Source organism: Lepidochelys kempii, chromosome 1, assembly GCF_965140265.1.
Source record: "Lepidochelys kempii isolate rLepKem1 chromosome 1, rLepKem1.hap2, whole genome shotgun sequence".
NCBI lineage: Eukaryota > Metazoa > Chordata > Testudines > Cheloniidae > Lepidochelys > Lepidochelys kempii.
In genome coordinates, this window is record NC_133256.1 from 347413183 (window position 1) to 347439897 (window position 26715).

Sequence of the window (26715 nt, forward strand, 5' to 3'; positions counted from 1 at the left end):
TGGCCATGGTGTGGGCCCTCAAGAAACTAGAGCCCTATCTCTTCGGGCGGCACTTCACCGTCTACACCGACCACTCTCCCCTGACCTGGCTGCACCAGATGAAAGGAGCCAACGCCAAACTCCTGAGATGGAGCCTGCTCCTGCAGGATTACGACATGGACGTGGTCCACGTGAAGGGAAGTGCCAACCTGATAGCGGATGCGCTGTCCCGGAGAGGGGGCCCCGAACTTCCCCAGGTCACTGGTCAGCGTGACCCCGCTCAGTTCAGTCTCGAAGGGGGGAGAGATGTGACGATGTGACTCAGCAGGGAGGGGGGAGTGTTGACCTGGGAATGTGCCCTGGGGATGGGAGACCTGAGAGCCTGTCCCCTGAGCCAGGAGGGGGAGGGGGAGGTAACACCTCTGCCCAGGAATGTGAACAGGGGCTGCAGCAGGGAACCGGCTGGGGGGGTTAGTTTCAGTTTGGGGCTGGGTGGAGGAACACAGGGAACCCCAGGGCTGGGGTCTAAGCTCCCTGCTCCCCCAGAAGGACGTGATTGAGGGGTCCTGGTTGTACCCACAAGCTCTGTTTTGGACTGTGTTCCTGTTGTCCAATAAACCTTCTGTTTCACTGGCTGGCTGAGAGTCTCAGTGGATCCCAGGAAGAGGGGTGCAGGGCCTGGACTCCCCCACACTCCGTGACACCTTGGCACGGCTCTGGGGCTGTTACCATGAAGGACGTGCCAGGCCCTGCTGGTTGCCTGTGCCCACCCTGAACTCGCCGCAGGGCTTGGTGCCCAGCCTGACCCTCACCGGCTGCCACTCCCAGAGCCTTGACCCTGCCTGGAGGGGCCCTGGCAGCCACAGGCTGGGCACTGGCCAGACGGGGTCAGGCTCTGCCAGATCCGGGAGCCAGGCCCAGCTGCCTTGGCATGCCGCTTTGCACAGAGGCGGTTAAAGGGGAGGCCCCCGGGCCCTACATTTGGTTAGTGCCCGGCCGGGTGGGTGAAGGATGCACAGAGTCAGCAGGGCAGCACCAGGTGGTCGTGTTAGGAGAGCCCAGCGTCCCAAGCAGCCAGCGTGATCCAGGGGTGGGGGGACTGGCCCAGGCCCAGGCCCAGAGCCCCATGGCGGGGGAGGGGAGGTCGGGCTCTCACAAGGCCACATCGCGTGGGTCCAGCAGCGAGAAGACCCCATTCTTGCGGAAGAAGCTCTCGATGCGGCACTTGGGCGACGGGGGCACGTAGACGTTGACTTTCCCTGGGCAGAGATACAAGGGAAGGGCGGTGAGCTGGGGGGGCAATGATCTGGGGGGTGACAGACCAGAACCCCAGACCCCCGAGTTGACTCATTGCCAACTCATTGCCAACCTTCCCCCCCGGCAGCACTGGGCTCCCATGATCTTGCTTGGTGAGTGTCCCCTGTCACAGGGGTGACCCCAGAGCGCCCCCACTGCATGCCCAGCGAGCCAAGAGGGGACCCCGGCTTTAACCCCAAGCCCTGGCACCCCCCCCCCGGGCAGAGCCGCTCGCTGGGCTATTAGCCGGCAGCTGATGCTCCAGTTGGCAAGGGTGAAGGGCTGGGGCATGAGGCCACCGTGGGCAGAGGAGTTGGCTTGGGGGGCAGCTGGGGAAGCTGTTGGGCCAGTCTGGCTGGGAGACCTCCCACCCCCGGGAGGCGGGCCCAGAGCATGTGAAGGCTGAGGGGACATGGTGACTGTCATCGCAGTTCCAGAGCCCACGTGGCACCTGGCTGCAGCTGCAAAATGCTGAGAGCCTGGTGGGCTTTGCTCGGGGGGTTGTCGCAGCTGGTGCTGGGCCGCAGGCCAGGCCCCCTCAGCACTAGAGCCTCCTGGCCAAGAACCACGGCCCTGCCTCTTGAGCCAGAGGGGAATCTCCATCACACCCCAGCACTATAGGGCCTATGACACACAGCAGACGAGATCTCATCCCATCCAGCAGAGGGCAGGGCTGCCCCCACCCCCAGGTCATTAGCACAAACCCAACCTGTGCCAGCCAGGTGCCCCGACACCGTGGGGGAAGGGGCTGGGAACCCCCAGCCCACAGCGCCAGCCGCAAGAGATTTGCTGTACGCAAACGAGCTCAGGCCGGCTGTGCTGATTGGCCCAGCCCGCCGCGAGGTCACAGCCGGCGTCATGGAGCCGTTCCGGAGGCACTGCCCCGAGGGGAGAGCGCCACCCCGCAGAACCCCCCCCCCCCCCCGCCAGTGCAGCCCCGGGCTATGGGGCGAGACGGCCCTGCGGGCACAGGCGGGAGGCGGGGGCAGGGCTCACCCATCTGCCAGCCGTAGAGGAAGTTGGTGGTGACGGGGGTGTAGTACTTCTCCTCGGGCCCGCAGGTCGTGCGGAGCCGCAGGTACCGCCGCCCGGCCCTCGCCGTCCTGGGAGATGCCCTGGTACAGCAGCTTCCGCACCTCCGGCGCCACGGGCTTCATCTCCCCCTCCGGGATGCCCGGGGCGGCCCCGGCGGGCGCCTGGGGCGGCCGCTGGGCCTGGGCCACGGGCGCCGGAGACCGGAGGGCGGGCAGCTTGAGCGGCTCCCGGGCGGCCCGGCGCCGCTGCTCCTGCTTGGCCTTGACGGACGCCCCGAAACGCTGGCGCCAGCGGAAGCGGAGCCGCAGCTCCTGGAGGTACTGCTCCTTCCAGAACTCCTGCTGCAGCGTGTCCATGCTCAGCGGGCGCGCCATGCTGGCTCCCCCCGGGCGCCCTGCGCTCAGACGCCCGCCCCTGCCCCGAGAGAGCTGCGGGGGCCCCCCTGCGGCAAGGCTGAGCTGCGCCCCGAGGGCCTCCTGCACCGGGTACCCTGTGGGCACAAGTCCGGGGCTCGGGTCCCGTCCCTGCTGGTACCATTGTCAGCTGTGTTGCCATGGCAGCCGCATCACACCCCTGAGCTCACAGAGGCCAGGGGGCAAGGGGCTGCCTGGCACGGACCCGGCTGCTGCCCTGCTCCGGGGCCCAGCAATGGCTCCAGGGCAGGGACGTCTGAATCTCACCCGGAGCAGCCCCCCAGCGGTGCCCTCCATCAGCAGCGGCTGCCCGCGGCCCCTGCCGGCCAGCCCAGGGGGCACTGAGCCTGGGCATCGCGCTCACATGCTGGCTGCCCCCGTGGCACCTCGGTGAGTGTGTGTGGGGGGGAGACCAGCTGCCCCAAGGATCAGATGGGCCAAGGCTGTACTGGTGCTGATGGGAAAGGGGGGGATGCTCTGGGAGTCACCCCCCCCCCCCCCGGTGACATTATGAGTGTAATATAACGTCTCATTGAAAGGTGACAGGGCCAGAAAGAGTTAATTACCTCCCAGCCTGACCCAGGGCCAGACCCCACCCCAAACCGCCCCCCCCCGGGATCCCACCCCCTATCCAATCCCTCTGCTCCCAGTCCCCTGACTGCCCCGACCCTTATCCACCCCTCCCCGACAGCCCCCCAGGAACTCCCACGCCTTATCCAACCCCCCTGTGCTCCGACCACCCCAGAACCTCCACCCCATCCAACCGCTCCCTGTCCCGACTCCCCCCCAGGGCCCCTTGCCCAACCCCCCCACGGCCGCCCCCTTACCATGCCCCTCAGAGCGGCAGGACAGCGGTGGAGGGGCAGGAGCTCAAGGGCCGGGCAGGATGGTCCTGTGGGCCGCCCACGGGCCATAGTTTGCCCACCGCTGGGTTAATGGATAAATGACCCTGTGCTAATTGCCAGGATGTTTGGGAGAAGGAAAGTTAAGCGTATTGTTTTCTCAGGCCAAGAGGCTGCAGGAAATGTATAAAAACCCTGGGACAGGATCCTTCTTCATCTCAGATCTGCTTTGGGTTCAGGAGGGGGAAACCCTGAGCCATAAGGATGGAGATCCCCAGTCACTGACCGGAGTCACCCTGAATATGGACATTGGGGTATAGCCTCTGGCCTATTTCTAAAAGGACTTTTGGCAACTATGAGCTCATCTCTGCTCTGTATCTGGACCTCAAGAAATTGAACCCAAGTCTGTCTGTATCTTGATCTTTCAACCAACTCTCTCTTTTCTTTTTAAATACCTTTTAGTTGACTTAATAAGAATTGGCTGTAAGCGTGTATTTTGGGTAAGATCTAAGTTATTATTTGATCTGGGTCTGGGGCGTGCTCCTTCGGGATCGAGAGAACCTTCTTCTGTCACTGGGGTGTTGGTTTCCATAACCATTCGCCCCCATAACGTGCGGCGCTGGTGGGGACATTGGTGTGTCCGAGGGAATTGCTTGTGTGACTTGTGGTTAGCCAGTGGGGTGAGACCGAAGTCGGGCCGGCTTGGCGCCTTAGTAATAAAGGACACTGAGCTCTGGGCTGTGACTGCCCTGCTCTAAGCCATTGGTCCTGAACTGATACTCTCCGTTGTGTCCCCCATGAGCTCTGCAGTGGCCTGGTACAAAGCCCAGCCCCTTCCCAGGGCTGCGAGCTCCTGCCGCTCTGAGGGGCATGGTAAGGGGGGTGGCAGTGGGGGGGTTGGGCAGGGGGCCCTGGGGGGCAGTCAGGAGACAGGGAGCAGTTGGATAGGGTGGAGGTTCTGGGGTGGTCGGGGCACAGGGGGGGGTTTGATAAGGCATGGGAGTCCTGGGGGGCTGTCGGGGAGGGGTGGATAAGGGTCAGGCAGTCAGGGGACTGGGAGTGGGGGGGGGGGGGAGAGGGCTACAAGCCCCAATGGATTAAACCTGGGCCCGTACTTCTGGCTGTTAGAATACCCCCCGCCCCCCCAAGGACTTGCAGAGGGATCCAGAGCAGATGGCACCCGCCAGCAGATGCCAGCTCCAGGGGGCAGGTGCTGTGCTTGGGGTGGGCGCTAGCAGCCCAGACTCCTGGGTTCCCAGCTCTGCCAGACTGACCTTGGGAGGGTCAGTGCCTGGCTGCAGGTATTTGGGGCCAGGATCCAAGGTTCTGCTGGGGGCAGCCTGAGGCTGGAAGGAAGCAAGCTGTGCAGAGGGCAGGGGGTCCCCCAAAGGCACTGCCAGCTAGGCAGGGGGCAGATCAGTGGCATACAGGAAGCTTAGGCCACCCTCAGAGGGGAGCAGCACGGGGTGATGCAGTTCAGATAGCAGCTGGATAGGGGGGCTCTTGCCCCACTAGGAGGGGTCACCCACCTGGGGTGCCCCTCAGGCCTCATAGACTGGGCACAGCCCCTAACCTGAATGCCCCACAGGATGGGCAGTGTATGGGGTGGGGAGGGGGCGGCTGGAGCCCAGAGCAGACAGGCTCCCCGGCCCCTGGTTCCCCAGGGCTCAGAGGCCGTCTCTGGCTCTTGACACACAAGCTCAAATCATGTCCCCCAGAGCAGCACATGCCCCAGGCTGGCACCTCGGGGGCTGGGGAAGGCTCTGTGTTGACAAACTCTGGGACAGGGCTGCCAGCACCAGGCCGTGGAACTGGCGAGGCCCCAACACCCCTAGAGCCTGGCTGGTGGGCAATGCCCCAGGGCAGAGCATGCCCCCTAGAGAGCACCTGGGCTCCGCTCGGCCTGCCCAGGGAGTGAGGAGCAGGGGGGCATCATCACTGCACCCTCAGCTGGCCCTGGAATGGGGGTGGGCTGCTGGGCTTCCCTAGCAGACCCGCCTGAGGGCAGACCCAGAGACCCCCCCCTTGTGATCATCTCCCTGACCCCAGCCCAGAGCCCAGCCCAGCTCGCTGTATAAACCATGCCACCCCCAGCCCTGCTGAGCTGTGCCAATGGTTAATTCATTGGCCCTGAGCCAGTCCCCCTGGGCCGCGCTTGGCCCCAGCTCAGTGCCCTCCTGGCTCATCTGCCCAGGCCGCTCTTAGCGCCCCCCTGCCACGCAGGCACCCTGTAACACCGACCGTGGAAGCTCCTGGCCGGCTCCCAGCACCCCGGGCATAGTGGCCTGGCTAAAGAGTCCCTCCCTGGCTCTCCCTCCGCTCTGCAGCAGCAGCCGGCCCACACGGGCTCAGCACTTCCACCGCCCCAGCCCTGCCGGCAGCAGCAGGGTCCCCCTGGGTCTGTCACGCTCTGTGCAGAGCCAGGTCTGGGCAGGGGACAGCGAGCTGCCCCCAGGCAGGAGGGCAGGCCCAGAACCAGGCTGGGAGCGGCCCCAGCCGGCTGGAGCTGTCCCATGCGGGCAGGGAGCTGGCACAGGGCCAGCTCCTCCCCTCAGGGCTCTGCCCAGCATTGCAGCCAGCTGGGACATGGTGAAACTGAACCCGGGAGGCAGGAAGCAGCCAGGGCAGGGAGAGGAGCAGCCACCAAGGGAGGGAGAGGGAGAGGGAGAGAGCCCGGGGGCAAGGAGACAGCAGCACCCATATTCAGCGGCCCCTCCTCCCGTTCAGGAGCAGCAGATTCACCAGCCACTGGCACTCCCCACCCAGCACCTGCGCTCATGAACTAGCTGGTGCCACCGGCAGGGCCAGGCTGGAAGGGCAGAGGGCATCACCCGCTGGTCAGCTACCGGCCCAGCCGCGGCTCCGCAGCCGGTTTCCCTGGGGCCGTGGCTCCGCAGCGCGGTCAGCAGGGGTGCAGGTCGCTGCACATCCCTTCGCCCGCCTAGGTCAGGGCCAGGAGCCAGGCCAGCCTGGATGCCGCCCGCCTAGGTCAGGGCCACCAGGCCTCGGGCTGGTGCTGAGGACAAGGCAGCTGCTGGCTCCTCACAGCCGCATGCGGGTGAGTCGCAGCCACTTCCCCTTTCGGGGTCATGGGACGGGCTCATAAGCAGCCCTCCCGCCGGGGACAAGCCAGCGCCTGCCTGGGGAGGAGGTTTGCTGGCAGAGCGTCACTGGGAGCGAAGGCTGGTGACTGCCGAGAGCCGCCAGCCTCCCCGCAGCCCCCGCCACGGGCAGGTGCAGGAGAGGGGGCAGGTGTGTGTGTGTGGGGGGGGAGGTCAGGATTGCGCGCACACCCCCCATCTCCACTGCGGGCAAGTGACCGGCCTAACCAGGAAGCTCCCGGCAGGCGGGAGAATGCCAGTGCAGCGAACCGGGAGCTGGGTTGGGACTGGCCCCATCCGGCAGGAGCTGTCCCGGACAGGCAGGGAGCTCAGCACAGGCCAGCTCCTCAGCCTGGCTCGGTTTTAACCCCTCGCCCTCCAGCTGAGCCCCCTCCGTGCTGGTGCTCTGCCCACACCAGGGCCTTTGGGGCGCAGCCCGGCTCGGGAGGGCGTCTGCCCCAGCACAGAGCACAGGAATCGGGGGTGAGGGAGGGGGGGGCTCCTCTGCTTTAATGTAACAGCTCAACCGTCACAGGAACATACACGAGGCGGATCCGCCAGCAGCACACGGAGGGACAGGGGGAGCCGGGGCTCTGGGAAACGGGAGGTGTGCGGCCGAGCCAGGGGCATGGGCCAGCTCTGGCACCCACCTTGCTGCTGCCCCCCCATGCCAACTGGCACACAGCCCCTGCCCCCCAGCACACAGGGGCTCGGGGAGGGTTCGGGGGCAGCAGCATGGATTGGGTGCATTTGGCCCTCAGCCCCACAGCTGGTGGGAGGCCCCTGGAGCCCCAGAGGGGGTCAGAGGAGCAGGGTGGGGGAGGACAGCCACGTAGGCCCAAAACGCCCCCCCCCCCCCCCCCCCCGGGAGCCAGTCTGGGCCCGGACGCCCCAGCACAGGGGGCTGCAGCAATTCAGCCCTGGGGAGGGGCAGATGCTGTTCCGTGCCCCCGAAGAACGGCAGGAGGGGCCGCTCCCCCGGGGCTCAGCTGGGGCCCGCTGGGGCGACCGGGCCCGAGGCCGGAGGGAGGGAGGGAGCCGGCCGGAGCCCGGGGCCGGCAAGGCCGGGCAGCGCAGCCCCTAGCGCAGGTCCTCGGCGGTGAACATGCCCCTGGCGCGGCGCAGGATGGAGTCCTTGGCGGCGTCGTAGGGGTGCTCCTTGGAGGGGGATCTCCAGCACGGCGGGCAGCGAGCGGGGTGTGCGCGTCCAGCACGTGCCGGATCAGCTCCGCGATGAACTGGTTGATCAGGATGATGCCGATGTCCTCGCGGCTCAGGAAGCTCCTGGGGGGGGGAAGCGGGAATGGGGGGGGCTGCACCAGGGGGAACTGACACCCCCCCCCCCGAGCCAGCATCTGCCCCCCCAAACCATCACCTGCAGACCCCCCAGGGAACCTGCAAAGCAAAGCCGGACTCCTGGGTCCCCCGCAGCTCCAGGGTCAGCTCCCCGCACCCCCTCCCTCCCCCTCCCCGCGCCCCGGTGGTCCCGCCCGGCTCCCCTCCCTCCCCCTCCCCGCGCCCCGGGTGGTCCCGCCCGGCTCCCCCCCCTCCCCCTCCCCGCGCCCCGGTGGTCCCGCCCGGCTCCCCCCCCCCCCCGCGCCCCGGTGGTCCCGCCCGGCTCCCCCCGCCCCCGCGCCCCGGTGGTCCCGCCCGGCTCCCCCCCCCCGCGCCCCGGTGGTCCCGCCCGGCCCCCCCCCCCCCCCCGCGCCCCGGTGGGGTCCCGCCCGGCCCCCCCCCCCCCCCCGCGCCCCGGTGGTCCCGCCCGGCTCCCCGCGCCCCGGTGGTCCCGCCCGGCTGCCCCCCCCTCCGCGCCCCGGTGGTCCCGCCCGGCTCCCCCCCCCCCCGCGCCCCGGTGGTCCCGCCCGGCTCCCCCCCCCCGCGCCCCGGTGGTCCCGGCCGCGCACCGGAAGGTCTCCTCGATCTCGGTCAGGCTCGTGTCCTTCTCCACCACCAGGAAGTTGGGCTTGCGGTGCTTGTTGAGCTCGCCCACCCCGCCCAGCAGGAAGCCCGTCACCGTGTCCTCGTCCCCCATCACCGCGATCAGCTTCCCCCGCCCGGCCATGGCTCGACTCCGCCGCCGCTCGCCGCCGGCCCCGGAGACCCTCGGCGCGCACGGCGCAGGCGCGGCCGGCCCCTGCAGCACCCGCCTGCGCGTGCGCGGCTGGCTCCCCCGCCCCCCGCCATTCGGAGCATGCGCATCTCGCGCCGACCGCTGGGAGGCTGGCGGAGCGGTTCCACGCGTGCGCGGGCGCTGCCTGCGGCCTCCTGCGCCTGTGCGCTGTGACCCCCCCCCCCCCGAGCTCGGAGAGAACCCAGGAGTCCTGCCCCCTCCCCCCACTCTACCCCCCAGACCATGTGACGAAGTGGGAATTGTTTGTAGCATTTCTTCTGGCGCTTGGCCGTGCCTCAGTTTCCCGGGTGTGCGGCTTTGTTCCCAAGCGGGGCAGGGCCGGGAGGACTCACCGGGGTGGCCCCAGCTGGCTGGGCCCTGGGCCCTGGGCATGCCCCCGAGCACCCGGTGCCCCCGGAGCGCCGAACCCCCCGCCCGGCCGCAGGGCCGGAGCTGCGGGAACAGGGCCCGGGGGGCAGGGGTGGGTGGACTCGGACCATGGACTGAGGGAGCCTGACCCCGGGGCTCCCTGCGGCCTGGCCTGGCTGGGCTCTGGGCTGCCCGAGGCCTCCTGGGCGGGGCGCCCGCTACTGCCTACACCCACCTGTGCTGCCAGCCGGGGCCGCGGTGCCGCAGATGCCGGGCGCGGGGCCAGTCCCCAGAGGCCCTGCACGGCTCCCCCGCGGTGGGACGCCCTGAGCAGAGCTCATGGGGGGGGGGGAGCCTGGGGGGCTGCAGGCCCAGCCTCAGGGCACACTGAGACGGCGGGGATTAGCCTGGAGGCCGTGAGCCCCCTGGGGAGTCTGCCCCACTGAAGGGCTCCTCCCAGAGACTGAGTCAAAACTGGGGACACAGCGCTGACCATGTGGGTCCATGACAGACCCCCCTCCCCTCCCAGAGCTGGGAGAGAACCCAGGAGTCCTGGCTGCCAGTCCCCCTGCTCTAACCACTTGACTCCCCTCCCCTCCCAGAGCCAGGGATAGAACCCAGGAGTCCTGGCTCCAGCCCCCTGCTCTGACCCGTCCGCTCCCAGAGCTCGTGTAGGGCCAGGCCCTCGTGCGCCATGGTGCGAGGGGTGTTGATTTGTGGGGTGCTCAGCCGCCCTGGGGAACGTTTGCAGAGGCTCCTTTGTTCGCTGCCGAGCCAGGGCCTGGTTCTGGACCCCACGGCGTCATTCTCCTCTGGGCGGCCCGATTGGCAAACCCCCGGGCAGAGCACTGCCTGGGAGTCTGGCGCACCCGCCCTACCCGGGGTGGCAGCCACTCCGGCAGCACGTGAGCGGGAGGCGGGAACCCTGGGCCTGCACTGATGGCATCACGCTACGGAGCCACCTGCCAGCAGGCCAGGGCCAGCCCAGGGAGCCCAGCTCAACCCGCAGCCGCTGTGCATGACCCTAGCCTCGGGGGGGGGGGCGGGTCAGAGGCACCTGGCTCTTCCCTCCCCCCCCTCGCCAGCTGGGCCACACTGCACTGAACTGTGCCAGCCACGGGGCAACCACCGGGCTGTTCCCCAGCTCCTGGGGGGAGTGGGGGTCACCAGCTCTGGCTCCACAGGGCGGGGGACCCAGCTAATCCAGAGTAGCCCAGACCATAATTTGGGTTCTGGGTAGCCTGGTCCTGTGTTTAGGGCCCATGCCCAGCCCCCACATTAGGGGGCACCATGGGGGTCGGCTGCTGGCCCCATCTAGGGGGATCCACCCCCAGCAAGCTCCAGGAGCAAGGCACCACTTTTTGGCCCTGACCAGTGTCTGTTGCACCCGCTGTTTGTGCCACAGTCTCTCGGCCTTCCCGATCTAAACCGGGACCCCCTGGCAAGGCACGGCTGCCCCATCCTTGGGGGGCTCAGTGCAGCTGGCAGCAGGGGCAGGAGTCGCCAAGCTGTGACGAAGTGGGACTGTTCCTAATGTTTCCTCTGAATACTGTCAGGGTGCCTCAGTTTCCCCTAGGCATTACTTAAGTCTCTAGGTGGTGGGATAAGGGGGGTAATTGTTGCAGAGCACAGGGCCAGGGTACATAAATGGCCGACACTCTGTCTCCTGGCACCTGATGGCCTGGCCCTTCCCCCCTGCAAGGTGAGAACTGAAGGGTTGGAGAACAAAGGAATCAGGTGACCACCTGGCCCGGGAAAGGGACAAAGCCCAGAGGAGGGGGGGCTGGAGGGAGTTTCAGTTTGGGGCTGGCTGGGGTGAGGAGTGAAGTGCAGACGGGGTTGTCTGGCTCACGGCCCCCCAAAATGGACCCAGCTGAGGGGGTCCTGTTCTCTGTACCTACAAGCTCTGTGTTAGACCACGTTCCTGTCGTCTAATAAACCTTCTGTGTTACTGGCTGGCTGAGAGTCCAGTTTGACTGCGGAGTTGGGGGGCAGGACCCTCTGGCCCCCCAGGACCCCGCCTGGGGGACTCGCTGGGGGAAGCACACGGAGGGCAGAGGAGGCTGAAGGCTCCGAGGTCAGACCCAGGAAGGTGGAAGCCGGGGGAGCTGTGTGTCCTGCAGACAGGCTGCTCCTGGAGAGGAGGCTCCCCCAGAGTCCTGCCTGGCTTCCTCGGGAGCAGTCCCAGAGCAGCACCCCGGGCCGCCGGCCAGCCCCACTCATGGAGAATCGGGGGGGGGGGGCAGGGAAGGGAGGGGATGAACCAGCCGGAGGCTAACATTACACAGGAGGGGGCCAGCCGCTCCGTCTGCCCTTCAGCTCCCCCCAGCTCGGTGGGTGCCAGAGCATGCGGGGCCCGGCTGGGTGGGTAAGACTTGGCACAGGGCTGGGAATGCCTGGCCCTGGGGAGCAACGGCCCCAGGCCACGGAGGCAGCCCTGCTACTGGGAGCGGCTGGGGCGGGGGCCTATCCTGTCGCCCCATCCTGGCCCCACGGCGCAGGACACACAGGCAGCAGCACAGAGCACCTTAGCAAGTCACTTTATTTCCCTGGCAGGTGGCCGGCCCCGGCGCTCGGCAGAGAACGAAGCCGGGAGCGCCAGGGGCTCCCCTCGCCCGTACACACCCAGAGGCACTCACAGACCACGCACCGGGGCCGGGCACCCGGGCGGGGGTATTTTTAGGGTGTGGTTTTTTTCAAAAAGCATCAGAAGCCAGACAGCGAGTCGGCCACTGAGCAGCCCAGGGAGGCAGTGGGCAGCACCAGAGGCCAAGGAGGGGCAGAAGGGCACAGCAGGCATTGGCCAAGGGCAGGGGATGACCAGACACCTACCAGGCCCCCAGCACCCTTGGGAGCTCCCCACTTCCCCAGGGCTTGGCTCTCCAGGCTGTGTGCATGGGGCCAGTGGGCTCCGGCCTGGTGGGTATCACAGCCCACTTGGTTTCCCCTCCCTGGCACCGGCTCCACGGCCTGCTGCTCTGGGCTCGCGGAGCGGACCCCAGACACTTCCTGCCCACTGGCCTAGCCCCTCTCAGCACCTGTGAAGCAGGGGCCCCTCAATCTCCCCCTGAGCTGGGCTGGCATGTCCCTTGGTGGCACCCTCCAACCAGCCCCTCCCAGGCACCTCCCTCGGTCCTCAGGGCTGAGCCTCTCGCTCAGAGTGGGGAGAGGAGCCCTAGGGTGCACACTGACCTCTCCCTCCCCCACCACCACAGCAGCTCACCCATTGCTCACGTACAACCGGGAGCCCCAACCCTGGAAAGCGGCTTCCTGCCCCTGGCCCTTTTCCTGCTCAAACCTAGCCTGTCTACAACCTCATCTGCCCTGTCATGCCCTGGGCCATGCTCTCTGCCAGTCTGTGCCCAGCCATGCCCTGCACCCATCTACATCCCAGCCATGCCCTCCTCCCCATCTGTGCCTGGTCTGCACCCCAGCCATGCCCTCCACCCCTTTTGTGCCCTAGCTGTGCCCAACTGTGCCCAGTCTGCACCCTGACCATGCCCTCTGCCCTGCCTGTGCCCGCTCTGCACCCTAGCCATGCCCTCTGCCCTGCTTGTGCCCACTCTGCACCCTAGCCATGCCCTCTGCCCTGCCTGTGCCCGCTCTGTGCCCTGGCCATGTCCTCTGCCCCTCCAGCTAGGCTAGTACTGGAGGAAAGCGAGAGAGGAAGTGATGAAAAACCACTATAAAAAGTTCCTCTCTTCCTTTCACCCAGTTCAATGCCCCTAACAGGGCCCCGCAGAGAAGTATTGTGGGCAGCTGGCTGGTGCCCCTGCAGAGAAGCATTGTGGGCAGCTGGAGGGCAGCCTCGCAGAGGAGCATTGTGGGCAGCTGGCGGGTGCCGTTGGACAAGAACAGTCCTTGGTGCCGGGCAGGACAGTGGAGTCCGTGGCTGATGGCTCTTCACCCGTGGACGGGACGGAGTTCGTGGGGCACCGGCCGGGGAAGGGGGGGGAAGCGTGTGTGTGTGTGTGTGTGTGTGTGAGTGAGTGAGTGTGAGAGAGAGAGGAGGGGAAGGGGGTGGGCGCCTCGCCGTGCCCAGGGGAGGCGCCGCAGCTCCCGGCGCTGGCTCCTGGCTAGGGCACGGTGACCTGGTAGGGGCTGCCCGGCACGCCCTCGTCGCCCCATTTGAGGATGAGGACGTAGTCCCCCTTCTCCTTGACAGTGTAGGTGACGTTATACACCCGGTTGCCCATGTGCTTGACGTACACCTCCTCGCACGGCGTCTTGGGGCCGTGCACACCGACCATCAGCATGTTGGTGCCTGGGGGGGCAGAGAGCGCAGCTGGGGGTGAGGAGGAGAGCGTGTCCCGGGGGGGCGGGCTCAGCTTGGGCCAGGTCCCTGCAGAGCACAGTGCCCCGAGCACCAGAAACCCCATGGAAGCCGGGCAGCCACAGCGATGGAGGTAGGGCCCACGTCCTCCCCCCATATGCCCGCCCACCGTCCCCCCCAGCTCTCGGGGGCTCACGCTGACCCTCAGCGGTGCCCAAGGAGACCTGGTTGCTGAGTTACCTCCTGTGCCCCATAGAGCTCACCCCACATTAGCGCCCCTCCCCCAGCCATGTGACCCACTAATCCTGCCCCCTGCTGGACAGGCTCATCCCCTCCCCACTAAGCCCCATCCCTCTCCACCAGGTCCACCCCTGGAGGCCAGAACCTGCCCTTCCCACTAGACCCCGCCCCATGAGGCCAGGCCCCGCCCCCTCCCATACCAGCCTTGCTGCAGTCCACGGTAAAGGTGTTCTTCTGGCCCACGAAGGCCTTGGTGAGCCCGGGCCCCCGGGCCACCACCTTGCTGGCGTCGGAGGAGAACTTGGGCATGGAGCTGAAGCTGCTGCCCACGGAGGACGAGGACTTGGTGACCGTCTCCACCAGGACAGTGGACGTCTCGTGGAGGCTGTGGCCGCCGGAGAGACGTGGCCCTGGAGAGGGGCAGGGGGACACGTAACCAACCACCCCCACCCACGCGGTGACCCTCTTCTGGCCTGCAGCCTCCAGCCAGCCAGCCCCTGCTGCCTGAGCCCCACACCCACCTTTCACGCCCTCCAGCCCGACCAGGATCCTCCCCTGCACCCCAGCGGAGGGCATGGCTGGGACCCTGCCCCACCAACCATGCGTGGCCAGGCTCCGCCCCCCTCCCCATGCGTGGCCAGGCTCCACCCCCCTCCCCATGCATGGCCGTACCTGTGACCTTGGCTTTGAAGGGGCTGCCCACGATGTGCTGGGGGCCGCCATACTTGATGGAGATGAGGTAGCTGCCGGGCGCCATGGGCGTGTAGGTGACTCGGTGGCCCTCGGGGCACTCCTGGCAGTCCAGCTTCACCTTGGAGGGGCCGTCGATGGTGACGGCCAGGGCGCCCGAGCCAGCGTTCACGGTGTTAACGAAGAACTCCGAGGACACGCCTGGGACGGGACAGGGGTTAGGGCGCAGCGGGGGCAGGGCCTGCCGGACCCAGACCCCGGGTGCCAGGAGCAGGGACCCTCCGCAATGGAGGGGCAGGGGGCTGCAGTGCCAGAAGCTACGCGGAGCCGGGGACAGTGAGGGCCGTGGGTGCCCACAAGGGGGAGATACCAACCTCCGAGGGTTACACCTCTGGGTGTTGGGAGAGAGACGGGCACAGTCCCCCAAGTGCCAGCACATGTGGGGGCAGCCCAGGGCAGAGTGCCCCCTTCCCCAACCCACCCCACTGCCCGCTGGATCTCCTTGGCAGGCTCCCATCCAGGCTCGGGGACTGGCTCCAGCGCCTGGATCCCCTCCCTCGAGTGGCGCCAGGCCAGGCACAAGGGCACCAGCCGGTGCCGCGTCCTTCCCCCCTGCGGAGAGCAGCCGGCGGCAGGGTTGGGAGCGGGCCGCACGCCCCTACCTGTGATGCCGCCCTCCAGGCCTGGGCCGTACGCCGAGACGAGGCCCGGGTCCCCAGCCTGGCTCTGCTCCCCAACGCGGATCTTGAAGGGGCTGCCCGGGATGTGGCGCCCGTTGAACTTGACATCGATAGAGTGCACGCCATTCTCGCGCGGGATGAACCGGATGGTGGATTTATCTGGGGGGAGAGCAGGGCTTAGAGAGCCCGGCCCGGCCCCTCACCAGCACCCGCCTGGCCCGGAAGACACACCGAGCCTCGGTGGGTCCGAGAAACCCGCCCAGCCCCTCGCCGGCACCCGTCCAGCCCACCCAAGGCTCAGGGGGTGTGAGGAACCCGCCTAGCGGCTCTGAGGAACCCGTCCGGCCTGGCACAGGCTGCCAAGGCTGCTCACTGGGGTCCAGCTAAGACGGCGCCACCCTCAGGCCAGTGACTGGCTCTGCATCTTCTGAGTCTCCAGGCCCCCGTGGGGCAAAACCGCTCCCGGCCCGGAGGCTTGGTGCAATCGCCCATCTGGCCAGCCCCGGGCACCTCCTCCTGCCCATGGCCCGACCCTCGCGCCTGCCCTGAGCCCGGGCGCCCTCACCGCTGTCCAGCTCCGAGATGTAGCACTCCTCCACCATGCCCGAGGGCGTGTGCACCTTGGCGTCAATCACGCCCCGCGCCCCGTTGAGCTGCACCGCGAAGGACGCTGGCTGGTTGACCTTTAACCCCGTCTCCTGCAATGGCAAAGGGGGGTGACGCCGAGGCCGGGGCGATGCTGGGAGTGGCAGGGGCCGGTTCCCGGGGGGAGGCCAGTGGAGCCTTGGGTTAACCCAGGGTGGGACCATCACCCCCCAGCACAGAGGGGGGCAGGGGGAGACCCACAGCAGTGGGCACGTCAAAGCCCTGCCCCCTGCTAAATCTGCCCCCCCCGGACCAGATGGGCACATGGTCGCGGTTCTGGGGTCTTCCCAGGCTGCAGGGACCATGGCCCCAATGCAATCCCCCCATCTGCTGCGGGATATGCAGGGGGCTGCGGGTTGGGACTGAGGGGCCCTGGCGGGGGGGGCGGGGTGGGGGGGCTGAGGGTCAGGATTGAGGGGTATCGGCAGAGCTGGGAGGGGGACTTCAGGGCTGGGCTATCAGGGGGCTGCGAGTTGGGACTGAGCGGCCCTGGTGGGACCGTGGCTCGCATCCCTCTGGTGCCAACACTGTGCACTGGCCCCTGGCACCGAGCGCCCGCCCCCCCGCCAGGCTGGCCACGTGGTACCTGGAGGCTGGTCACCGTCAGCCTGCGGGCGTCGTCGGAGAGGGAGGCCACCGGCACCACGAAGGGGCTGTCGGGGACATGCTCCTCGTTGAACTTAATGGACACCTCGTAGTCCCCTGGGGAGCAGAGCCAGCGGGACGGGTCAGGCTCAGGCCCGGCAGCCCGGGGCACCGGCGCAGCTCTAAAGGCCAGGCTGCCGACCTGTGCCGGGTCCCATGGGCCCAGGGCTGGCGCCATGACGGGAGCAGGGATTGGGTGCTGGCCCCAGGGCCACCGAGTCCCTGGGGGCTGAGTCCTGCAGCTCCCAGGCCAGGCAGTTGGCCCCAGAGGACCCAGAGAGCCGGCCAGGCTGGGTTCAAGGGGCCCCGCAGGCGGTGGGGGTCTGGGGGTAGAAAGGGGCAGCCTGATCTGGTGGGGGAAGGACTCCTTTGTCCCCCAAAGCTGCCAGATTGGGAGCAGGAGGCTGGGGGTGTGGGATGGCTGTGGGGACGTGCAGGGCCCTCCATGCTGGTGGGGGGACGCCTGGGAGCAATGTGCAGAGGACGGAGCCCAGGGATTGCCTGCCTCTGCACCGCCGGCCGCCCCACAGCGGGACAAGAGGGGTCTGACCCACGGGTGGCAGCAGCCCAGGCTATGGAGGACAGCCAGGCAGACGGGGGGCAGACGGGGGGTTGGTGGGGGGCTGGCGGGGCAGTGAGGAGCCAGGGCCCGGCCCCCCGCACCCACCTGGCTCCTGCACGATGTAGGAGACGCCGCAGGAGCCGTCCTTCCGGTCCTCGAAGGCGATCTCGGCCTTGCTGGGCCCCTCGATGGCGATGGAGAGGCCCCCGGCGCCCGCCTCCCGCGTCCAGATGCTGAACTCGGCTGGGGGCAGAGCGCGCCGTCAGGGGCAGGTCCTGGGCCCAGCACACCCTACACTCCAGCTCCCCTGGGGCCCCAGCTGCCCCCCCAACGTCCCAGCCGCCCCCAAATGCCCGAGCTGCCCCCATCCCAATGCCCAAGCCCCTTCTAAATGCCCGAGCCGCCCCCATCCCAATGCCTAAGCCCCCCCAAATGCCTGAGCCGCCCCCATCCCAATGCCCAAGCCCTCCAATCTCTCCCCCCACCCCCAATGCCCCATGCTCCCCTCCAGCCCTGCGGGCTCTGGTGCCCACCTGGCGCAGTGCCCACCCCCTACCTGGCACTCCAGCGACGCCCCTCTCCAGGCCAGTGCCCCCAGCACGCACCTTGTGGGCGCCCCCCTCGCCCATGGGCCCCACGGTGAACTGGAAGGGGCTGCCAGGCACGTGTTGCCCGCGGTACTTGACGTGGACGGTGTGGGCGCCCATCTCCTGGGGCACGAAGCGCACGCTGTAGGCGCTGTCCTCGCCCTCGATGATCTCCGCGTCGGCCGTCTGCCCCGACGGGCTGGTCACCTGGGCCGTCATGGTCGGGGCGCCCGCCTCGCCTGGGCAATGAGAGACGGGCGGGGCCGTCAATCAATCACAGCCCTGCGGCCCTCCCCCTGCCGCCAGCACTGCCATGCAGCCACCTCTGGGGCGGGGCACCACCTGTCTGGCATCTGCAGACTTGACCACCCGCACGGCCCCTGCGGGCACAGGCTCTGCCTGCCACACTCGGGGGGTGCTGAGCCACAAGCTGGCTGGCAGCTGCGGCACCCGCCCCAGGGCAGTTTGGGACAGGAAGGAAGGAGGGTCCTGGGCTGAATGGGCAGGGAGTGGGCATGGAGACACCTGCCCTGGGATCTGGGCAGGGTACTGGGGCTAACGCCCCCGAGGGGCAAAGAGCCAGGGGTAACAACGGCCAGAGATGGGGCCAGCAGCAGAGCGCCCCCTAGTGCCACCCTGGGGCATCGGGGCCAGCACTGCCTGTGAGGGGAGAGCACCCCCGGCAGCACAGCGCCCCCTAGTGCCTCGTGGCTCGCACACCCGGAGGCGTGGAAGACACCGACACGTTTGCGTGGGACGCGCCTGCAAACCCGATGCGCCCATGAGACCCCCAGCGCTGCCCCATCCTTTCTGCCTGCCCTGGCAGAGCCAGGGACAAGCTCCGGCTGCCCTGTGCATGACAGGGGGGCAGCCGCCTCCCCCAGTGCCCCCCAAGGGCAGGACGCCCCCCCACAGCTGCCATGCTGCTGCCCATGGATAAGGCACACATGTGCCCCCCGCCCCGTGCCGGGCACGCACCCTCCTGGGGCCGGGCGATGCTGCCGAAGGACCCGAGGCTCTCGCGGCCCAGGAAGTCGCCGAAGACGTTGTGGAAGGGGGCCCCGCCGACCTGCGTGGACTCCTCCACCCGCACCTCCCGCGTGGTCTCGCCGCCCCGCGTCTTGCTGATCTCGGTGCGCTCCGTGCGCGTGTACGTATGGCTGCTGCGCGTGAAGGTCCGCGTGAGCCGCTCCTGTGCCGACACCATCTGGAACCAGTTCCCTGCGCCACGCCGGGGGGAGGGCATCAGGGGGGGGCGCTGGGCCCCCGCCCGTCTCCCGCCCGCCCCCCGCAGTGCCTGCTCCTCCCCAGAGCCAGCGAAGGGCCCTCCCCGTCATCTCCACCCCGGCCCCGAGCCCACCGAGGGCTGCGAAAGGCTCCCAGTCCTGGCCCCCCATCCACAGGGCTCAGCCTTCCTGCCAGGGGCCCAGGCGGGGCAGGCAGCCCCCCCCCCCCCCGACCCACATCAGTGTTCCCTCCTGCCCGGCTGCATAGGGCACAGGGCTGGGGGCCCCGGGCCAGGCCCTCGGAGCAGAGCCGCCCCCCGTTTCCCCCCCAGGCTGTACCTGGGATCTTGAGGTTGAGATCGCAGGTGCTGCCGATGCTGGCGATGGAGGGTGCCTGGCGCCGGCGCGTGATGCTCTCCTTCATGCGCCCCTCGCCCGTCACCTTCACCGTGAAGGGGCTCCCTGTGCACGGACATGCCAGTCAGCCGCGCCCCCTGGGCTGAGGGGAAACCGAGGCACGGAAACGGCTTCCCCAATGCCCAGGAGCCACCTGGGTTGCTTCTCTGCCTTCAGGAGCAGAGCTGGGGATAGAACCCAGGAGTCCTGGCTCCCAGCCCTTCCCCCCACTCTAGCTGCTCCACTGAACCACATTCCCCTTGGCAGGCCGCCGTCCCCGGTGGCCAGTCTCAGCCAGCCTGGCTGTGCCCCAGCCATGCCCCCCGCACCTGGCACGTGCTTGTCGGCGAACTTGATGTTGATGATGTAGTTGCCAGGCTCGGTGGGGCAGTAGGTCACCTTGCAGGTGCCGTCCTCCACGTCCTCGCAGTTAATGTCCACCTTGCTGGGCCCCTCGATGGACAGGCCCAGCCCGCCATAGCCTGGGGACGAGTGAGCGTGAGCATCAGAGGCACAGTGCCAGCCGGAGCCCCCCACAGGGCACACTGCCCGTCAGCACAGCGCCTGGGACCCCCACAGAGCCAGCCAGAGCCCCCAACCGGGCACACTGCCCGTCAGCACAGCGCCTGGGACCCCCACAGCGCCAGCCGGAGCCCCCCACAGGGCACACTGCCCATCAGCACAGCGCCTGGGACCCCCAGAGCGCCAGCCGGAGCCCCCCACAGGGCACGCTGCCCATCGGCACAGCGCCTGGGACCCCCACAGCACCAGCCGGAGCCCCCCCATAGGGCACGCTGCCCGTCAGCACAGCGCCTGGGACCCCCACAGAGCCAGCCGGAGCCCCCCCACAGGGCAAGCTGCCCGTCAGCACAGCGCCTGGGACCCCCACAGAGCCAGCCGGAGCCCCCCACAGGGCACGCTGCCCGTCAGCACAGCGCCTGGGACCCCCACAGCACCAGCCGGAGCCCCCCCATAGGGCACGCTGCCCGTCAGCACAGCGCCTGGGACCCCCACAGCACCAGCCGGAACCCCCCCACAGGGCACGCTGCCCGTCAGCACAGTGCCTGGGACCCCCAGAGCGCCAGCCAGAGCCCCCGACCGGGCATGCTGCCTGGGATCCCCACAGCACAGTGCCTGGGATCCCCACAGCACCAGCAGGAGCCCCCCCCCTGCACTGGGCATGTGGGGGTGTGCCCCACACTTCGTTCCCAAGGGCTCAGCCCCAGCTAGACCTAATCGCCAGAGCCCCTCCTTGTCAGGGGGAATGGGGTTCCCCGTCCTTCCCCTGGGGTCAATTCCAGGCTGGATCCATGCCCCCCAACTCTGGTCAGGACGTCCCCCAGATCCCAGCCCTGTTGGGAACCCCCCCGCCACTCCCCAGCATGAGCCTCACCTGCGGTGCGGGTGTCCACGATGAACTCAGACACCTCGAAGGTGTGCCCCTCCACCAGCCCCTTGCCCCACACCTTCACCTTGCTGGCGTCGCCGATCTCCGACTGCCCCACCAGGATCTTGAAGGGGCTGTTGGAGACGTGCTTCCCGCTCTTCCGCACACTCACCACGTGCTCCCCCACCTCCTTGGGGGTGAATGAGATGCCTGGGGGAGACAGGCAGGTCAGTGCCCGCGGGCGATGGGAACTGCTGCTCAGAGCCACGGGCCCAGCCGGCCTCAGTGCTCCCTCCCCTGCCGCCCACGCCAGAGCCACAGGCCCAGTGCTCCCTCCCCTGCCGCCCACGCCAGAGCCATGGGCCCAGCCGGCCTGGTGCCCCCTCCCCCGCCGCCCACGCCAGAGCCACGGGCCCAGCCGGCCCGGTGCCCCCTCCCCCGCTGCCCACACCAGAGCCATGGGCCCAGCAGGCCTAGTGCCCCCTCCCCATGCCAGAGCCACGGGCCCCACTGGTCCGGTGCTCCCTCCCCCGCTGCCCACGCCAGAGCCACGGGCCCCACTGGCCCGGTGCTCCCTCCCCTGCCGCCCGCGCCAGAGCCATGGGCCCAGCAGGCCCGGTATCCCCTCCCCCGCCACCCACGCCAGAGCCACGGGCCCAGCAGGCCCAGTACCCCCTCCCATGCCGGCCCGGTGCCCCCTCCCCCGCCGCCCATGCCGGAGCCACGGGCCCCGCCGGCCCCAGTGCCCCCTCCCGTGCCAGCCCAGTGCCCCCGTCCCCGGGGCTGTACCGATGTGGCGGTTGGGCAGCCTCTTGAGCAGGCAGGGCTCCTCGTGGCCGGAGGGTGCCCGGATGGAGGCCGTCAGCAGGCTCAGGTCACTCTCGCTGATCTTGAGCGACACATCGGTGGAGGTGCCCACGTTGAGCTGGGACGTCCGCATGGAGTCGTCCCCTGTCATAAATACAAAGGAACGCTAACCACCTTTAAATCCCTCCTGGCCAGAGGCAAAAGCCTCTCACCTGTGAAGGGTGAAGAAGCTAAAGGTAACCTCGCCGGCCTCTGACCACAATGACCAATGAGGGGACAAGATACTTTCAAAGCAGGAGGGGTGCAGGGAGGGGACAAAGCCTCTCTCCCTCTCTGTCTGTGTGATGCTTTTGCCGGGGACAGAACAGGAATGGAGTCTTAGAATTTAGTCAGTAATCTAGCTAGAGATGCGTTAGATTATGATTTCTTTAAATGGCTGAGAAAAGAGCTGTGCTGAATAGAATGACTATTCCTGTCTGTGTGTCTTTTTGTAACTTAAGGTTTTGCCTAGAGCGATTCTCTATGTTTTCAATCTAATTACCCTGTAAGGTATCTACCATCCTGATTTTACAGAGGTGATTCCTTTACTTCTATTAAAATTCTTCTTTTAAGAAACTGAATGCTTTTTCATTGTTCTTAAGATCCAAGGGTTTGGGTCTGTGGTCACCTATGCAAACTGGTGAGGATTGTTATCAAGCCTTCCCCAGGAAAGGGGGTGTAGGGTTTGGGGAGGATTTTGGGGGGAAAGACTTTTCCAAGCGGGCTCCTTCCCTGTTATATATTGATTAGACGCTTGGTGGTGGCAGCAATAAAGTCCAAGGGCAAAAGGTAAAATAGTTTGTACCGTGGGGAAGTTTTAACCTAAGCTGGTAAGAATAAGCTTAGGGGGTTTTCGTGCAGGTCCCCACATCTGTACCCTAGAGTTCAGAGTGGGCAGGGAACCTTGACAACCCCAGATGGCGGGAGAGGGGGTTGTTACTGGGGGGCACAGCCCGGGGTGGGGGGAGGGTTTGGGGGTGCAGCTGGGCCACAGGGAGGGGCCTGTTGCAGGGGGAAGGGGCCGGGCAGGGGCAGGCAGGGGTCCTGGGGGCTGGGTGGGGGTCCGTTGGGGTGGCGAGGGCTCCGGGGCCTGGGTGAGGGCAGGTGGGGGTCTGTCTGGGTGGTGGGGGCCGCAGGGGCTCGGTGGAGGCCCAGTGGGCTGGCGGGGGCCCCGGTGGCTGAGTGGGGGTCCATCAGGTGTAGGTGGGGGTCTGTCGGGGTAGTGGGGGCTCCAGGGGCTCGGTGAGGGCCCGGCGGAGTGGTGGTGGCTCCGGGGGCTGGTTGGGGGCTGGCGGGGGCCCCGGTGGCTGAGTGGGGGTCCATCAGGTGTAGGTGGGGGTCTGTCGGGGTACTGGGGGCTCCAGGGGCTCGGTGAGGGCCCGGCGGAGTGGTGGTGGCTCCGGGGGCTGGTTGGGGGCAGGCGGGGGCCCCGGTGGCTGAGTGGGGGTCCATCAGGTGTAGGTGGGGGTCTGTCGGGGTAGTGGGGGCTCCAGGGGCTCGGTGAGGGCCCGGCGGAGTGGTGGTGGCTCCGGGGGCTGGTTGGGGGCTGGCGGGGGCCCCGGTGGCTGAGTGGGGGTCCATCAGGTGTAGGTGGGGGTCTGTCGGGGTAGTGGGGGCTCCAGGGGCTCGGTGAGGGCCCGGCGGAGTGGTGGTGGCTCCAGGGGCTGGTTGGGGGCAGGCGGGGGCCCCGGTGGCTGAGTGGGGGTCCATCAGGTGTAGGTGGGGGTCTGTCGGGGTAGTGGGGGCTCCAGGGGCTTGGTGAGGGCCCGGCGGAGTGGTGGTGGCTCCGGGGGCTGGTTGGGGCCTGGCGGGGGGGCTCACCGGTGATCTTGGCGGTGAAGGGGCTCCCCGGGACGTGCTGCTCGTCGAAGCGGACGATGACGCTGTAGTCGCCGGGTGCGGTGGGCAGATAGGACACGGTGCAGGTCCCGTCCTTGTTGTCTTTGCAAGTGATCTCGGCCTTGGACGGGCCCTCCACGGCCAGCGACAGCCCCCCTGGGGAGCCGGCCGTCAGGGGTGCCGCAACCATGGCCCCCCACCCTTCCCCTGCCTGCCCCCTGCCCTGCCCTTCCCCCCAGCCTGCCCTGCCCATCCTCCCCCACCCTTCCCCTGCCTGCCCCCTGCCCTTCCCCCCACACCAGCCCCCCATCCTCCCGTCAACCTTCCCCTGCCAGCTCCCCAGCCCTGCCCCACCCCTCCTTTCCCTGCCCCCAGCCGCCCCCCCGGTACCTTCGCCGGCGCCCTTGGTGACGATGGTGAAGGTGGCCGGCCTGTTGACCATGCCGTGGCTCAGGCCGGGCCCATAGGCGCTGACGTGGCGGGGGTGGATGGCGTCCACGTAGAACTGTAGGGGGCTCCCTGGGGAAGGGGAGGCAGGGGCACTGTGACTGGGGGCTGGTGGGGTGTGTGGGGTGGTCCTGGGGGGCGGGGGCAGGGGCACCCTGATAGGGGGCTCATGGGACACTGGGGGTCCTGTGGGGCAGGGAGGAGTGGGGGCTTGCAGAGAGATTCTGGGGGGCATGGCCCCAGGGGCTGGGCCAGGCTCAGAGCCCCCCAGCTTGGCCCAGCCTGGAGGGAGAGGCTGGCACTGAGCCCTGGGGACCCCAGGGGCAGGGGGTCCCATGGGGAGAAGGCTCGAGAGAGCCCTAGGGCCCCCCGCCTACAAGGCCTGGGCTCTCAGGGGCCATGGGGGGCCGGCTCCTCAGAACCAGGCTGGCGCTAGGGGGTGCTGGGTCTGCGGAGGGGGCAGAGCCTGGGGGCTGGGGAGGAAGGGGCCATGGCACCAAGGTGTGGGGGATCATCTGGGGGCTGAGGGGGTGGCCCCAGGGCTCTCTGGGGCCTTCTCCCCATGGGACCCCCTGGGCCTGGGGCCTGGCATACAGGGCAAGGCCCTGTCGGGAGCATCCCATCCTGGCAACAAGGGGAAGGGATGAGGGCGGGGTACTCCCATCACCCCCATGGGGAGCTGCGGGTGGGCCGGTCCCGGGTGTTCCCCAACCCCCCCAGGAGCCGTGGCCGGGTGGGTCCCGGGGCCCCCCAGCTGTGGGCGGCCGGTCGCTCACCGGGGATGTGGTTGCCATCGTATTTGATGTCCATCTCGTGCAGCCCCTTCTCCACAGGTGCGAACCTCACGGTCACCGTCCCGTCCTTGTTATCCGTGATGCTGGGCCGGGCCGTCTTCCCCGAGGGCATGCGCACCTCGCCTGGGGGGAGGGATCGGGGGGGACACCGTCACCGGGCTCCCTCCGCCTGCCCGGGTACTGCCCCATGCCTCCCACACTGCTCCACTCCCCGCGAGCTCTCCCCCGGTCCGCCCCCCCAGGTCTCCCACCCCCACACCCGCTCTGCTCCTGAGCTCTCCCCCGTTACTACCCCCCTGAACTCTCCCAGCCGTACCCCCTCCCTCCATCCCCCCAGCTCTCCCACACCCTCATCTCTCCCACCCCCACACCCGCTCTGCTCCTGAGCTCTCCCACCCCGACCCACCCCCAACCTCCTCTCCCACCCACTTGCTCCAACCCCCCCCCCCCGAGCTCTCCCCCCACAGTGCAGTCCCGCCCTGCCTGGTGCTGTGGAACTGGGTTGGAGGCCCCACGCCGCCCACCCCAGGCTGGTGCCCCGCCCACAGGGCCCCTGTGGTGCGGTGCCAGGCTCCCCCCGCCCGTACCGGTGATCTCCCCTTTCTGCACGGTGAGGGGGATGACGAGGTTGAAGGGCCGCAGCATGGAGTCCAGGCTCTCGGCGGGCGCGACGGGCTGGTCCGTGGCCTGGCGGGGTGGAGGGAGGGGGCAGAGAGAGAGAGCATTGGCAAGGCAGGCAGGGTGCCCGAGGCGGAGCAGGACAGGAGCAGAGAGCGACAGGCCCAGGGCCCCGCACGGGCCCATGGGAGACAGAGCTGCAAGAGAAGGGGGGCGTGGGGGTGCGGGGACCTGGCGAAGGTACCCCAGATGGTTGGAGCTCATTGTGGGGGGGGGAAATCACTGCACCCAGAGCTTTGGGGGGGCCCTCATCCCGTGGCACCAAAACCCTCTCAAGGGAGACAGGCGGGGGTCCCCCCGGGTCTGCGACTGCCCCCAAGCCTGCCTGGAACCGGGGCCTGTGCCAGCTGGGTTTGAGACAGACAGTGCCGCTGGCTCCGCATGGCCACGGCACACCAAGCACCGGGGGGATTCGCCCCGGGCAGATGCCCGGGCACCTACAAGGGAGGGTAACGACGGAGGCTGGTGGGTGCCCTGCCGAGGGCGAGGGGGGCCCAAGCGAGCCCAGGGCTCAGAACCAAGAAGCGTCCTGGGCAGAGATGGGGGAGAGGCAGCAGGATAGGGCAGAGAGAGGCAGCGGGGCCGAGGGGGGCTCCTGGTACCCAGCGCGCCGGGTAGCCGCCAGCCTGGTGCGGAGAGAAGGGCTGGTGCAACTGGAGCGAGTCGCACGGCTCTTCGACGTGGGGGATGGTCTCGCACGCCTGGCGGGAGGCAAGGAACAGATTAACGCAGGCGGCCATGCCGGGCTCCATGGCTCGTAGCCACGCTCCTGGGGGGTGCCCTGCAGGATCCCTCAGACCAGGCACAGGAATCGCTCGCCCGGCACTGAAATGCAGCCACCTCTGGGGTGGGATGCAGCAGCTGGCAAACAGCCCCGCAGCAATAGTGTCCAGCGAGGAAGGGGCCCCGCAGCTAAGGCGGGGCTCCCCTGCAGCACCCTGGCTGGGGGACCTGTAACACCCAGTGCCCCCACACGCTGCACGATGGCAGCTCGGCGCCCCCTAGTGCTACCCTGCGGTACTGACAAGGGACCTACACCCCCTCCTGAGCCCCAGCACAGCGCCCCCTAGTGCCGCACTGGGGCCAGCACTGACAAGGGGAGCACACTGAGCTCCCCCCCTCCTCCCTCCCAGCACAGCGCCCCCTAGTGCCACATTGCGGTCAGCGCTGACCCCAACGGTCCCAGCGGGACCTCCAATCCCCGGGTTTCCCAGCCAGTCTCCCCGCCCACGGCCGGCCCAGCCCCACCCCGCCGAGCTCGCTCGCCCCCGGACCCACCAGCACGTGGAAGGGGCTGTTGGGGATGAGCTCGCCCCCGAAGCGGATGGTGATGACGTATTTGCCCGGCTCGGGTGCCGTGTAGTAGATGTCGAAGGTGCCGTCGTGGTTCTCCACCACGTCCACGTCCAGCTCGGCCCCGTCCGGCGTGGACACCTTGCACGTCACCTTCCCCTTGCCTGCCGCCTTGGCATCCACCGTGATCACCGTCTCCTCCCCGATCTGGATGGTGGGGCCCAGGCAGGCGCCTGCGTGGTGGAGGGATGTGGTCGGCGGGGGGGGTGGGGTGGGGCAGGTGCCAGGGCCGTGCCCATAAGCAGGGATGGCATCTGGCCCTGCCGCTCCACCCACCCAGCT

The 26715-nt window shown here is 68.3% G+C and overlaps 3 protein-coding genes across 8 annotated transcripts in view; all 3 read right to left on the reverse strand.

Moving 5' to 3' along the window:
* Positions 1 to 550: 550 nt before the first annotated feature.
* SPMIP1 (sperm microtubule inner protein 1) lies at positions 551 to 2747 on the reverse strand. The gene is given in 3 exon segments (XM_073332162.1): positions 551 to 1238; positions 2272 to 2362; positions 2364 to 2747. Coding segments are annotated over 3 exon segments (519 nt in total). The 5' UTR covers positions 2685 to 2747; the 3' UTR covers positions 551 to 1131.
* Positions 2748 to 7659: 4912 nt separating this feature from the next.
* On the reverse strand, positions 7660 to 8815 carry ATP6V1F (ATPase H+ transporting V1 subunit F). The gene is given in 4 exon segments (XM_073328951.1): positions 7660 to 7833; positions 7835 to 7864; positions 7866 to 7950; positions 8571 to 8815. Coding segments are annotated over 4 exon segments (360 nt in total). The 5' UTR covers positions 8729 to 8815; the 3' UTR covers positions 7660 to 7746.
* A 2854-nt stretch (positions 8816 to 11669) lies between these two features.
* Positions 11670 to 26715, reverse strand: part of FLNC (filamin C) — a 59201-nt gene continuing 44155 nt past the window's right edge. For 4 of the 6 annotated variants that reach the window (XM_073328953.1, XM_073328952.1, XM_073328956.1 and 1 more), the window contains 19 exons: positions 26359 to 26606; positions 25683 to 25781; positions 24990 to 25089; positions 24385 to 24525; positions 23552 to 23680; positions 23144 to 23317; positions 21266 to 21427; positions 20483 to 20686; positions 19419 to 19571; positions 19033 to 19155; positions 18446 to 18688; positions 17437 to 17706; positions 16986 to 17123; positions 16260 to 16375; positions 15594 to 15726; positions 15011 to 15187; positions 14331 to 14549; positions 13859 to 14068; positions 11670 to 13409 (listed from right to left, as the gene is read on the reverse strand). In XM_073328953.1, coding sequence (XP_073185054.1) covers positions 13222 to 13409; positions 13859 to 14068; positions 14331 to 14549; positions 15011 to 15187; positions 15594 to 15726; positions 16260 to 16375; positions 16986 to 17123; positions 17437 to 17706; positions 18446 to 18688; positions 19033 to 19155; positions 19419 to 19571; positions 20483 to 20686; positions 21266 to 21427; positions 23144 to 23317; positions 23552 to 23680; positions 24385 to 24525; positions 24990 to 25089; positions 25683 to 25781; positions 26359 to 26606 — 3227 coding nt within the window. In that variant the 3' untranslated portion in view covers positions 11670 to 13221. The remainder of the gene's footprint in view (positions 13410 to 13858; positions 14069 to 14330; positions 14550 to 15010; positions 15188 to 15593; positions 15727 to 16259; positions 16376 to 16985; positions 17124 to 17436; positions 17707 to 18445; positions 18689 to 19032; positions 19156 to 19418; positions 19572 to 20482; positions 20687 to 21265; positions 21428 to 23143; positions 23318 to 23551; positions 23681 to 24384; positions 24526 to 24989; positions 25090 to 25682; positions 25782 to 26358; positions 26607 to 26715) is intronic. The other 2 variants (XM_073328955.1, XM_073328954.1) reach the window with 1 other exon arrangement.